The sequence below is a fragment of the Panthera leo genome, chromosome B2 (assembly GCF_018350215.1).
Source record: "Panthera leo isolate Ple1 chromosome B2, P.leo_Ple1_pat1.1, whole genome shotgun sequence".
Classification (NCBI taxonomy): domain Eukaryota; kingdom Metazoa; phylum Chordata; class Mammalia; order Carnivora; family Felidae; genus Panthera; species Panthera leo.
The window spans coordinates 8,614,233-8,628,004 of NC_056683.1; the positions used below are offsets into that span (position 1 = coordinate 8,614,233).

At 39.2% G+C, this 13,772-nt stretch overlaps 1 protein-coding gene across 5 annotated transcripts in view; it reads right to left on the reverse strand.

The window, feature by feature from the left end:
- The window catches only part of CDKAL1 (CDK5 regulatory subunit associated protein 1 like 1), a 707,644-nt gene that overhangs the window by 521,122 nt on the left and 172,750 nt on the right, over positions 1–13,772 (reverse strand). For all 5 annotated transcript variants that reach the window (XM_042937784.1, XM_042937785.1, XM_042937782.1 and 2 more), the window contains exon 6: positions 9,019–9,115. In XM_042937784.1, the coding sequence (XP_042793718.1) occupies positions 9,019–9,115 (97 nt within the window). The remainder of the gene's footprint in view (positions 1–9,018; positions 9,116–13,772) is intronic.

Here is a 13,772-nt window from a genome sequence, read left to right on the forward strand (position 1 = left end):
GAAATGTGGGGAAGTCCATAATAGTCACTAAACTAACCCTACTAGAAAGATCACTGAATTCACAAGCCTATGAACAAATTTGCTAATGAGATACACCAAAGAATGCTGGATACTACGTGTGGTTTAACTTTTTCAACAAAACCTTCTCATTTTCCGGCATAGTTTCATCTTCTTTCATCTCTTCATTGAGAAAAATTTCTCCCCAATGGCAGAAATAGTCCTTTCATCAGAAGTTGATATGGCAGCACATTCCACACATCACTAAAAGCGTATTTTCCACCTGAATGGTACCAGTGAGTGACTAACACTCAGTAAGACATAAAAACTACTAACAGACAGATAAGGCCAGGCTAGATGGATGCCAAGCAAAATTAGTATCAGTACCAGAAACTTCTTCCTCTTAAATCCAATGAAAATACCCCTAAAACCTTCTTTGGTGGAAAAAAACAACTCTTTCTGCAATTATGACAAAACCCAACATGCTAAAAACACAACTGTATAGAGACACGTTATTTTGGACAATACTACGAAGTAAAAAATTACTTTTAAAGTGACACTAAAGTTAAAAAGAGGGCAATAATAGAACCAAAACACAAATACACATCAGAGATGTAAAACATCAGGTAATAAATAATGGTATATGTGTCATCGGCAGGATACTGGCCTCTCAAAGATGTCTACCTCCTAAGCCCCAGAACCTATGAACGTTACCTTCCCTGGAAAAGAGACTTTGCAGATGTGATGAGAGTAAGGATCTTGACATGGTAAGACTAACCTGGATTACCTAATATGGGCCCAATCTCTTCACAGGAGTCCTTCAAAGGTGAGAGTCTTCCCCTTCTGGGATAGAGGGAAAGGCAATGATAAAAAGGTAAGGGAGAGAAGTCACTACTGGCTTGAACCACGGAAGAATGGGCCACCAGTCACAAGTCCTTGCAAAAGGCAAGGAAAATGAGTTTCCTGCAGGGCCTCCAGAAAACAATGCAGCCGTATCAACACCCTGATTTTAGTCCAGTAAAATCCATGTCCAACTTCCAATCTCCAGGACTATAAAACAGTAAGTACACGTCGTGTTAAGCATTTTTGTGGTCATTTGTCATGTGGCATACAAAACTAATGCACTAATTAAGAGGCCAATAAGAGAGCATAAAACGGGACGAGAAACATTTGAAGATAAATGCTGCAGGAAAAAGAGAATACAGAAAAAAATTGAGTTAAATGCATACCTTGTATTTAACGTTCACTAGATGCTATACTAATAAGCACTGAAAGTAATGTAAAATACCCAAAAATCTAAAATAATAATAAACAAAGTCCCTGGCCCTAAGGAGGGTCCATCAGAGTAAACTGAAAATAAACTAAAAAGCTGAATAAATCCTTTTCTTACTTTAAAAGAAGGGGTTTAAAAGAGACAGAAATACATACTTTATCAGACCTATTCTGAGATCCTGGGAATATACATTTTAAGTTTCAAACCTCATTATCCACTCATCACTACTCCCATCCAACTTTTCAAGTTTCTACTATATCAAAACTTTTAAAGGCAATGAAAAGTGATAAAAAGACAAATCTTTCCCCCATGTTAAGAGAGACTTAACAAATCTTTCCCCCATGTTAAGAGATTTCCTACTGTTCAGTTGTAGAAGTCCTTTACATATTCTAGATACAAACTGTTTAGGAGAGCATGTATTTGCAGATATTTTCTTCCAGTCTGTGGCCTGCCTTTTCATTTCCTTAACAACATCTTCTGAGAAGCAAGAGTACTTACTTTTGATAAAGTCCAATTTATCAATTTCTTTTCTTTCAGTCCTAAGAAACAGTTGTGTCCATGTCTGTGTGTGCCCGTGTGTGCCTGTGTGTGTCCGTGTGTGTGCACATGTGAGTATGCGTGTGCCTACCCAGGCATCCTAAGAAATAGTTTCCTAACTCAAGGTCACCAAAAAAGAGGGGCAGGTGGTAAAAGGTTTCAACACTTTACCAAAGATACAGCGATGGCAAATAATCACATGAAAATATGCTGAACATCATCACTCAACAGAGAGAAGCAAATTAAAACCACAATTAGCTACCACAGCTCACCCAGTACAACTGCTAAGATTGTAAGCAGGCAATGCCAACTTTTGGTCAGGATGCGAAGCAAGTCAACTGCTGCTACAGAACGAAAGGGTACAGCAGTTTTGGAAAATACTCTGGTAGTTTCTGGAAAGGCTGAGCAGATGTTTACCATATGACAAGGCAATACCATTCTGGGTATTTACCCGAGAGGGTGCAAACAGTGCCACACGCAGATCCGTGCATGAATGCTCACAGAAGCTTTATTTAATAGCCCAGAACTGTAAACAACACAAATTGCCTCCACTGGTGAGCAGATGAACTGTGCATCCATAAAGTGAAAAAATCCTACGTAACAAACACTAACGGACTAGTAATAATCACAGCAACAGGGATGAATACCGAAGGCATTACACTAAGTGAAAAAAGCAAGAAACAAAGTAACATGTAATTCCATTTCTAGGACGTTCTGAAAATGGCAAAACTGTAAGACAAATCAGAACCACGGTTGCCAAGGACCGTGGGTATGTGTGTTAGGTTGCGGGGTCGGGGGTTGACTATAAGAGGACACGGGGAACTTTCTGGTGCAATGGAAATGTTGTTTCTTAACTGTGATCGTGCTTACACAACAGAGTACATTTGTCACACTTCATCAAAGATAAATTTCACTATATGTTAATTATGCCTCAATGAATCTGTCTTAAAGCAAGAAAAAGGACCAGTATAAATAACATACAAGAAGATAATGAACAAATAGCCAGTACAGGGCATAGAGAAACAACCACTCGATTATACTGCTTCGTTATAGTAAGTGTCACTTCTTCCAGGCTGTGCTACCGCTCAGTCTTTCCCCGGTCCTACTGGGTCTCACTTGAGCACTTCGTGCAATGCAAAGCCATTCTGTCCACCTTCACAGGGCCCTCTTTATTCCTCATCTGCATTCCTCCAAACTACCCTCTCTGAATTACACTTCCTGCTAGTCCCCTGCCTTCCAGGCACCCCTAAGCCCACATGCTCTTCTTTAGATGTGTTGTGGCTTCTGCTAAAAGCCTTTTCTCCTCTCTCCATCCAATCACTACTCTTGGCTTTGAGGCCCAAGTGTAGGACGACTCCATCCAACGTGTGTCCCCACAGGGGACTTTATCGCCTCTGCGTATTCATCATGATTATTTGCGCCTCTCTTCAGATTTCACGGGTTTCAGGGGAAAGACATTTCATTCAGCTCTGTATCTCTAGCAAAGAGTTCTTGTTCCAGGCACAGCGTATGTTGCTCGATGTTGACTCTATTAGTTAAGTGAATTAAAAAAAAAAAAAATTAAAGAAATAATAATAATAAAGCTAATACAGACAGAGCATTTACCAAGTGCCAGGCACCGTGCTCACCACATTACACGTATTAACAGGTTTAACCCTGACAAAACTCACAGTTAGGTTCTATTATTACCTCCCGTCTACAGGGGAGGAAACTGAGGCACAGAGAGGTGAAATCACTTGTACAAAGCCACATAGCTAATAAGTGAGTGGTGCATCAGGGATATGAATCTGTGCAATCTAGCTCCTGAATCCACGCTCTTAACTACTAATATGTGCTACTTTCTTAAAATATGTGAACGACGCAAGAATATACACACACACAGGAAAAACTACAAGAGGCCACAAAAGAAATGAAAACAAAGGCACAAACACGAATGGCCTTTTAAATTTACACGTCATTCTGGTATGATACTGCCTTTTCAATAATTAAAGTTAAAAAAAAAGCAATATAACAAGATGAAATACATCTTTGAAGCAGAGACAAACCAGAAGAACACAATTTCTCACACTTTGCCCTCGATATCAATGACGCTATTACCGTGACACTTTGCTCCACTCCATGAATTCATTTACCTTTTGCAATAAGATATAGGACAGAAATATTCGCAGATAGAGTCTCTTTCAAATGCTGCTGTATTTATACAGACAATTTTCAAAATTAAAGTGTCCACATTGGAAATATTCATCGTGCTGTTTGACTTTTCAGTATTAGGGCAGGCTGACTGAAAAGATGTTTAAACCACTGCAAATCAACCTGGTTAATAGTCCCTGAGATAAGTGGACACCTGTGCTGAACAACATTTTTGTTCAGCTATCCAAAGAAAAGTGTGCACCTGCCTGCGGGGCTCACAGCTGGCAAATCAGGAAGTTTTGTCATTTACAAATTTTCAACATCAAGTTATATATCCTGCTATGAACTGCATGTTTCCAAATGTGATAACCTAAAATGCACATTTTATTTAGGATTTCTAGAGATAGTATACAACTACAAAGATAAGCCTAATGAATCAACACCACGTTCAAATGCAGTCCTTGTTTATTAATTAGCACGGAAAATCAACACAAAATGTACAGTTCTGTAAACATGCTCCCTCCTAAAAATTTCAAAACCAACCCTCCTAATAAACGTCACGCCTATAAATAATAACTGCAATAATGGAGAGATAACACTGCCTGAAGAAGAACTCAAGCAAATATTGTTTCATGTACCTATTCTTAACACAACTTCTAACTAACGGACACAAAGTATATTTCTCAAAGTACGCCTGAGCCTTACCAAGAGGTTCCCGACTAATCAATCTCCCTATGGTCTTAGGAACCCATCCCACCACATTCTCTTGGGGAAGAGACATTCTAGGCTCACACCAGTTATCCAAGAACTGAAACGTAGGCTCCAAGAGGGAAGTGATCTTTGATAATCGTACATGTGGCGGCATACCTGTTCCAGGTGCTGCCACATAATAGGCTCTCAGTAAGTACCTGCTGGAGAAAAATGATGGGGCGGCCCCTGCGATTTGAAAATCCTGGAATCCTGAAGTCTGCTCTTCTTTTTTTTTTTTTTTTTTTTTTTTTTTTTTTTTTTTTTTTACCAGATTTTAACAGAGCACAGTCTACTTTCTCTTGACTAATCTAAAAGAAACTTTCCTGACAATACATGAGCTGAAGACAAGGAAAGGAGCATTCAGTAGGTATCACAAGAGGGGCACTGCATGAAAACTCATTCCAAGGTGGATGGGCTAACCATAACTATTCCCCCCCAGGGGACAGAAAATTTTTCACTGTCAGGTAAAATGTTATTAAAAAGATCCTGATTCCATACAGGTTACCTGTAAATACATATATTCTAGATATAAAATATACATTTCATTTAATCATGCTATGAAACAAGTTTTGGTTACAAAAAAAAAAAGACTTTTTTATCTAAGACATGTATGTTTTCAAATCTGTTCTCTCTCCTCTCCCAATGTAAAAAAATTAGACATTTTTGTGCTCCAGAATGAGATCAGTTTAGAGGTTACTTCCACTGAAATCCATTCTTATGGACCCAGAGGTTGGTAGGTTTTGATATCTTCTGTTATCTTCTCTTCATTCACCACCACACAAATAATATTAACTACAACTAGATCGCTTCAGGAGACAGTAGGAGAGATGACAATAAAACACTCAGGGGTCAAACAACTGATAACTAAGTGCCCTCACTACATTGCTATCTCTGAGAACGAAAACAAATTAAATGCGCCATCTCTAAAGGGTGATACGGATGGAAATTCACACGTTACAACAGTAGTAATATCCTTTTTAAATATTACATATCTTCCTAACTGCTTACTCCATGAGTACTTGCAAACACGAGGATAACGTGCCCTTTTAATTCAGGTGTACAGTAAGTAGCTTGCTCACCCACTGATCCCCACCTAAAGGCAGCTTTTTATTTCAATCACTTGGTCGAAAGAATCAACACGTCTTCCCTGTATTGCGTGGTGACACAGACAAATCCTAGCAGACGGCAAAGACACCTACTGCAGTTACAAGGCTTCTTTCTTCCCCTTCTATTAAAGCCCTTCCATCACAGATATTCTGTGAGGGGAATTTTGTTAAGGAATATCAGTTTTTGTTCGGTCTGTAAATCAACTGAGCAATACAATCCCAAACACCCTCAAAAACTAGTTTCCTATTGACTCAATGAACTTAAACATCTTCATATTTTTTTATACTTAGAATTTTTTTCTTAGTATAAATCAATTAATTCATTTCTTTATTTCAGTGAAACTCACTATCTCAGAAGGTTTCCATTTTTGTAGCAATTCTAACAATTATCTTCAGAAACAGGTCTTTTCAAACACCAGTTATAGATGATTTTGGTTTCCTACTCCAGATTTTTTAAAGTTTAGGTTCTATGGACAAGGTTGTTTTTTTTTTTTAATTTTATTTTAATTTTGTTTTCAATATATGAAATTTAGTGTCAAATTGGTTTCCATACAACACCCAGTGCTCATCCCAAAAGGTGCCCTCCTCAATACCCATCACCCACCCTCCTCTCCCGCCCTCCCACCATCAACCCTCAGTTTATGGACAAGGTTTTTATATACAGTCAGTTATGATACATGTTATATACATGCTGCCATTTAACAACTGCTCTAAAAATGATGTTTACAAAGAGTAATCGAATCTCATAGTTTCATTGGAACACTAACTACTGAAGACACAATTAACTTACAACTCAAACAGTGTCACTAATAGTGTGAACCCACTTTCGGAAACTTCTCACAATATACTGACTTGCAATTAAAATAAAAAGCCCTCTGTGGACATCGATATATGATGTATGCTTCTTAAAAATTAGAAAACCCTTATATCCAACAAGAATAGTTAAGTAAATGATGGCATATCCTTCAATAGAGTGCTAATGCAAGATTTAAAGTGGTTTAGTACATGTAATACCGAAGAGAGCACAAGATTTAAAATGGTTTAAAAGCTCATGGAGACATAAGGATAAAAATGGTTTGGAGATTACAGTAAGTCAAATGTGCACGAGTCTAAAGGTGGGGTGCCTGGCTGGCTCAGTCGGTAGAGCATGCAATTTTTGATCTCGGGGTCATGAGTTCAAGTCCCACGTTGGGCACAGAGCTTACATTAAAAAGAAACAGACGAGGGACACAATGAGGGGAAAAAAGTGAAGGGGATAAGCAAAGTTATACTTACTGTGTTTCAGGGATGGAATTATGAATATTCCTTGTATTCCCTTTTTAAAACATGTGACCTTATTTCTCCATTCTCATAAAGGAGCAAAATAAATAAGTCTTAAGAACTTCTGTGGTAATTAAACGCGATTAGGAAACAGAACGCAAAAGATACTGGACTAAATGGGGAGGAGCGAGACGTTAGTTGCCAAAGCCATGAGACGATATCACCCCTGAAATAATCTTCCCCATTGCTGGCACCGGGCATCCTCCCTTAGAATCCCCCCTACCTCCTACCATATTCTGAGCCCATCACTGCACACAGCGGAGTTCAGGAAAATGGTACCAAACTGTACACAGAGAAGAGGCTTTGTCATACTAAAGAAATTATGCTATTCCGATAACTGAATTCCTTGAGGTGAAATCTAAGAGGAATCCTATGTTTTTGCCACGTTCCATCTCCGAATCCGAATTCTAACGAGTTTCCTATTTCCCTAACACAGCAGGACTATGTTTATGGAGAAAGTTAGTCTGACCTGAAAACATAACTCGGGAGTCCATATTCATTTCATCCCTTAAACCAGGAGAAATCATAAAGTAAACAGACAAATGGTGAAAACAAACTTCTCAAACATTCAGGTTCTGTTTAACACGAGAATGTTTGCTCACAGATTATTAAATGTGCTAGTGGGGCAAGGACTCGACAGCAGAAAACAAGTTCATTACACTGAGAACACACTATAACAAGTTGTCGATAACGGGGCGCCTGGCTGGCTCAGCTGGCGGAGCGTGCGGTTCTTAATCTCGGGGTTATAAGCTCGAGCCCCACATTGGTATGGAGATTACTTAAAAAAATAAAATCTTAAAAGAAAACAAAACTTGTCAGTAGTATATGAAATAAATAAAAATCCAATAAACCTCATTCCAGGTGCCAATTATTCATGTGATTTTTTTATGCGCATACTGAATTTTTATATTTCTTTAAAAAATCAACAAAGCCTACTTTAAAAGAAGATTGCTGAGCAGGTTGAGTACAGCCCTTGGAGGGTGGTGAGGAGGACGAAGTACCACCATGTGGTCACAAATACCGACTGAAGGCCAGCTACCTTTGGGCCTTTTGTGAACAGTGATGGCCACAAAGAATGAGAGAGGGAACAGACAGGAAGTGTCCTGACTTCACAATGCTAAGTGCCCCACAGGGAAGAAGGCATGCCAATGACCAAAATACATAGGAAGATTCTTTCCTTCAGCTGGTCACCAAGCACTTATTGAGTGCCTACTGTATGTCAGGCATCATGGGAAAGGCTGGAGTAACATGGTTAGAGTTTTAAAAAAGACTGAAAAGCTGTCCTGTAATGTTAATGATTTAAGTAGAAAGGTGGCCTTAATCAAAAAATTCTCAGAGTCAAGGTAAAATCACAACTCTGTGGAATGCTGCGATGAGAGAGCAGATGACAGGTAACCGCACAGTGAGCTGCGACCCAGGAACTGAGGCACAGGATTGCGGAAGGCCGCGCAGGGGTCAGAGGAGGCTGAACGGAATGAATCATGTTGCAGTCATGATGTGAGAGGGACCAGAAGTGGGGCGTTCCAGAAAAAGGCATCCGTGTGCTGGAGGGATGACACATGGGTCCGTGGGATGGGAAAACTAGAATGATACGTACACCATGGCAAAACGCAGCACGGGACAGGCAGACAAAGGCCAGGGGTTAGTAATGGACCTAAATCCCATCCTATGGCTTCGTAACGTTTGGTGTTTTCAACAAGAAAATCTGGAACATTCTTTTGTGCTAAGGTGAAAAAGTTACACAGACATGACAAAATTTCAGCGGCAACAGGGGAAGTGTGTTGACAGATAGTCGGATGCATAACAGAGCTTGTCAATAACACAGAAAGAGCAAATCAAATGTGGGCCTATCACGTGTTTCAACAACCTAGGATTTTCTGTCCTCCCCATCAGGTACAAGCTTACCCCGATGATACTCAGTCCTTTAAGGTAGTCCTGCCGAGGCTGGGCTTGAGGAACACATCCAGCTAGCACAATTTTCTTGTTCTCCTCTTGAGCTTTTCTAGAAAGATGAAGAGAAAAACAGTGTCGTTCTTTTGCTCACAAGTATACCCTTGGAAACCGATGTAAGTGCATATAAGTTCTCCAAATCATAAGAAGCCATTCTACCAAGAAGCTGGATTTTCTTACAACCGCTGCAAGAAAACACTGTAAGACTTCTGAACTGTGCATCCATTGATCACACCATTAAAGGACACAACAGCACTCCAACCTGATAATGTCTTTCATTACCGTCCCAATACAAAACCAAAAAATGTACTTCCACAGAATTCTCAAGGATATAAAGCACTCTTACAAACCACACTTTCTAGGGGCCCCTGGGCGGCGTGGTCATTTGAGCTTCTGACTCTTAATCTCGGTTCAGGTCATGATCTCACGGTCCGTGAGTCTGAACCTCACATTGGGCTCTGGGCTGCTTAGGATTCTCTCTTCTCTCTGCCCCTCCCCCGTTTGTTCTCCCTCCCTCCCTCTCTCTAAAAATTAACAAACTTAAAAAAACACACTTTCTAGATAGACAAGTTAGCCATTCAAATAAGTTATTTTAATTACTAATGAAAATGTACCTAAAACTCATTCTATAACTTCTCAGTCTTTTGATCAGTATAAAAATAAAATATACTTTTAAAAAAATCAAACAAAAGTTAAAGAAATAGAAGGTATAATACCCTTTCTATCCTGGGAATTCATATATCTCCCAGTTTTGTTCCCTGGAGACTTATGCATAAGCTTAAGTGCTTATGCTAACTTATGCTAACAACATATGTACATATACATGTGGATGGACAGATAGACATCTTTGAATATTTGAGAAAGTGTTCCACGATTATGGAAACATAAATGTGAAATCTATGCTAATTATTTCCCTAGAATAAATTCCAGAGAGTAGAAATGCCGATTCAAAGGCATACATTTCCAGTTATGAAGCATTTCTTTACTTAGAAGAAGGTTGGGATATATTTTATGCATCTGTGTTACTCATTTATCTCACATGCGTGTATACAGCAAACACTGACTATGTGCTAGAAAACAGTGGAAAACAGTGGTGAACCCAGCAACGGGTATCTTTTCCTAGAAACTATGCATGTCCTTTGCCCAATTAAAATTACATTTTCAAGTCTTTAATTCTTTTTCAAGTGTGTGGGTTTTGTAATATAGTGATGCTTTGTTCCTTTTTTTTTTTTCCTTTTTGCCACATGCTTGGGTACTACGCTTTATACACCAAACTGTCTTCCTGGCCGCCCCCTGGCAATCTCTGTTTCTAAAAACCATTTGAGGAAGTTAAGGGTATCAGCAGCCCAGTTTCGGGAACATACCACTGTGAAGTGAAAAGTCTCTACACCTGGCACATTGTTTTGTTTTTCTCAACTTTTTCCAGAGAACAAACTCAGAACAGGAGGCCCCCCAAAAAACCCTGGGATTAACAGAACCAGCTATCTGGAATTGACAGCCACATCAAAACCTTCCAGGAGGAATGCAGGGAATGACTGAATGAACGGATAAGCAGAGTGTAAAAGACTATTCTAACATCATCTGTAAGGGTTTCACTTCAATAACTTATTAGAGTGCTTTGGTATAATTTTTCCTCTTGGAATCCTGGGGGTGGGGCTGGGGGGAACGTGTTAACGGAATCAAAAAAATCTGAGTTTGGTAGATTGCTTACCACATCCATGAGAATTCCTGCCTGGCTCTGCCTGCTGCTTCTACTTGTGTTTATCAGCACCATACACATCACCGCACACAAACAGTTTTCTTGCGGTAAATGTGAAATACCTTATCAGACGAAAAAAATCTTTCCATTTACATTAACAATCTACATGAGGAAGTGACATCTGGTTTCCTCAAGAATTCCCTCTAACACCCAGAATCACTGCAAACATCCAAGGGAGTCTGTGAGGTCACCAATAATTACATTGAAATTAGAAGGCCTGCCTCCTATAATGTGACTCAATTACTTAATTATTAAGCACGCCTAAGACATGACGTTGAGAGTTTAAGGGAACACATGCACTTTGCACTCAACAAGCTTCTGGTTTATAACGGATGAGACGTAAAAGGACATCAACAACACAGCATCAAATAAAATGCCACTAGTGAAGAAAGAGGCACAGGCTATATATATATGTACCAGGGAGGGAAAAGGAATATGCAGACAGAAACAGACAGTACACTTCCAAACAAACTTGAGGGGGTTTTTAGGGCAGACGGTAGGAGAAGGTGGAAAATGGAGACAGAGCCCAAGGCGGTTGTTCCCGCATGGACGAAGACAAGACCGTCAGAGGAAAGTGTTACACTACAGAATTCCTGTATGAGGGAGACTGGCAAAGCTTATATTATGGAAGGAACCTTAAGAGAGAGGCTGGGGAGTTTCTATTGAAGCTAGTGGGAATGGGGAAGTGTTCTGGTGGCAGAGCGGACAAAGACTGGCACCAAATCTTAGGAACATCACGCTGATGGCAAGACATAAAATGAAACATAAGGGGAGAAGGAGCCAAGAGGTGGGGAAATTTATTTAATACTCTAGGCTAAAGGATGTGAGGACCTGAATGCAGGTGAAAGATCTGAAAAAAGAAAGATTAAAGGAAAGGAGATGGGTTTTCCTCTTAAATATATTTGGGGAAAACCCAAGGAGGAATCCAAAGTGATGCCAAGGTTTTGAGTCTAAGAGGGATCAGCAAACATCTTATATAAAGAGCTAGAGAGTAAATACCTTAGCCTTTGCTACTCACAGGTCTCTGTTGGAAGAGTCTCAACTCTGCCACCTTAATGTAAAAGCAATCATATATAGCATTACGTGTGTGTGTGTGTGTGTGTGTGTCTGTTCCAATAAAGCTTCATTTACAAAAATAGGAAGCAGGTCAGATTTGGCCCAAAGAAGCAGCTGGCTGAGTACTGGAACAGAAAGCAACAAATTCACACAGGACACACTTAATCTGAGGTTCCACGAATGCCTATCAGGTTTCCAGACGTTCAAGTCAGCCAGCTGGGAATGAAGCTAATGTGACGGTTGGTAACCCTGGATAGAATAGTCCCGAAACGTGTGGAGACAATCTGGTTGAGTACAAAACTTTAAGGCTCTTTAGAGCTATAGAAACATTTCCACAGGATAAAAATACTAGTGTGGAAAACAAAAAGGAGGTAACATCACCACCAACACCTATACTTTAACAATAATCATCAGGATCAGCACTTACACGGCATTCCCACGGCACTTCATCAGGTTAACCATTATGCAGTTAGCTCCGTAACATTTGAAAACCGTACAGCCAATATGTACAACAATCCAGGGAAAATGTTCCAGTGACATTATAAACACTAAACCAGGTCATAAAACAGTCCAAGGCTGATTTTCAGGGAGTAAGCACAACACCAGAAAATTAAGAGGAAAAGTTCAAAACAGAGATGCTTGAACAAGTGATTTATTTAGAATATTATTTCATGCTTTTATTGAATTTGGACTTAAAATGCTAGGGTAGACCAGAATTAGAATCAAAGCAAAAATCACAGCCCCGTTATGGAATGTTAATGCCTCATTTTATATGTGACCAAATAAAGCAGCAAAGGCTTGAACACAATTTCTCTGAGTCCTCTTGTTCTAAACATTCCCTTCTTACATCCTGTTCTTTTTGTTTAGTGAGCTTTGTTCCAGTTAATAAAAGCCCATAAAACAATTTCTTTAGAAAGTACTCAGCACAGACACATTTCTAAAACCTTTTATCCTTCAAAATATGAACGTTGGTAATAATAATACCTTAAGAAAGTTTAAGGTAGCATGAATTTCCATGTTTTCATTTTAGATAGCCTTGAAATGTTAATTAAAATAAAAATTACATGTAAAACTAATTCACTATAATCATCCTTATTTTCCTGAAACACACTTCTAAAATTAGAGACATATCCTTGACTACAGCACTAGAGTGATGCAGAAAACATAAAGAAACCTTTCCCTCTTTTCTGTCAACTACTAAATACACAAGAGATAATTTGTTCAGAACCTTAAAATTCACAGAAATCGTAAAAAATAAAGATCACATAATATCATTTGCTTTATTTCGCAAATGAGAAAACTGAGAGTCAAGAAGATGCAGTAACTGAAGCCCAACGTTCACACGTTGAGTTGGTGCTGGAGCTCAGATCGGCACCCAAGATCCCCTGTTCCTTGCACACCAGATCTCAGAATAGAAATCCAACTTGGGTTTCGATCGTGTAATAAAAATTAGAGCAAACATCTCTTGATTAAAACCACACAGAAATTTATGGGGATTATAATGTACCGAATGTCCTCAAAGTAGAAATAGTATTCGACAGTTCCTGTTTTTCTGTTTTTTGTGAACGATCTCATGGCAGAGTAATACACTCAAGAAATAAAATCAAGAAAAACACAGTTCTGCACAAGAAGCAGGCAGGGAGGAAATGCTGCTTCTCTCTCCGTGTTCTTTTTTCCTATTACGCCCATCTCCCCTTCGATGTGATGCTTAATCGATATAATACTCCTAATAATGACTCGGTCTTCAACCCAAGTTCTCTTTCATGAAAAAGTATTTCTTAGATATATATCTGATCTTTTACATTTCTTTTTTTTTCACTTTTTTTAAATGTTTATTTATTTTTGACAGAGGAGAGAGGGAGGGATGGAAACACAGAATCTGCAGCACAGAGCC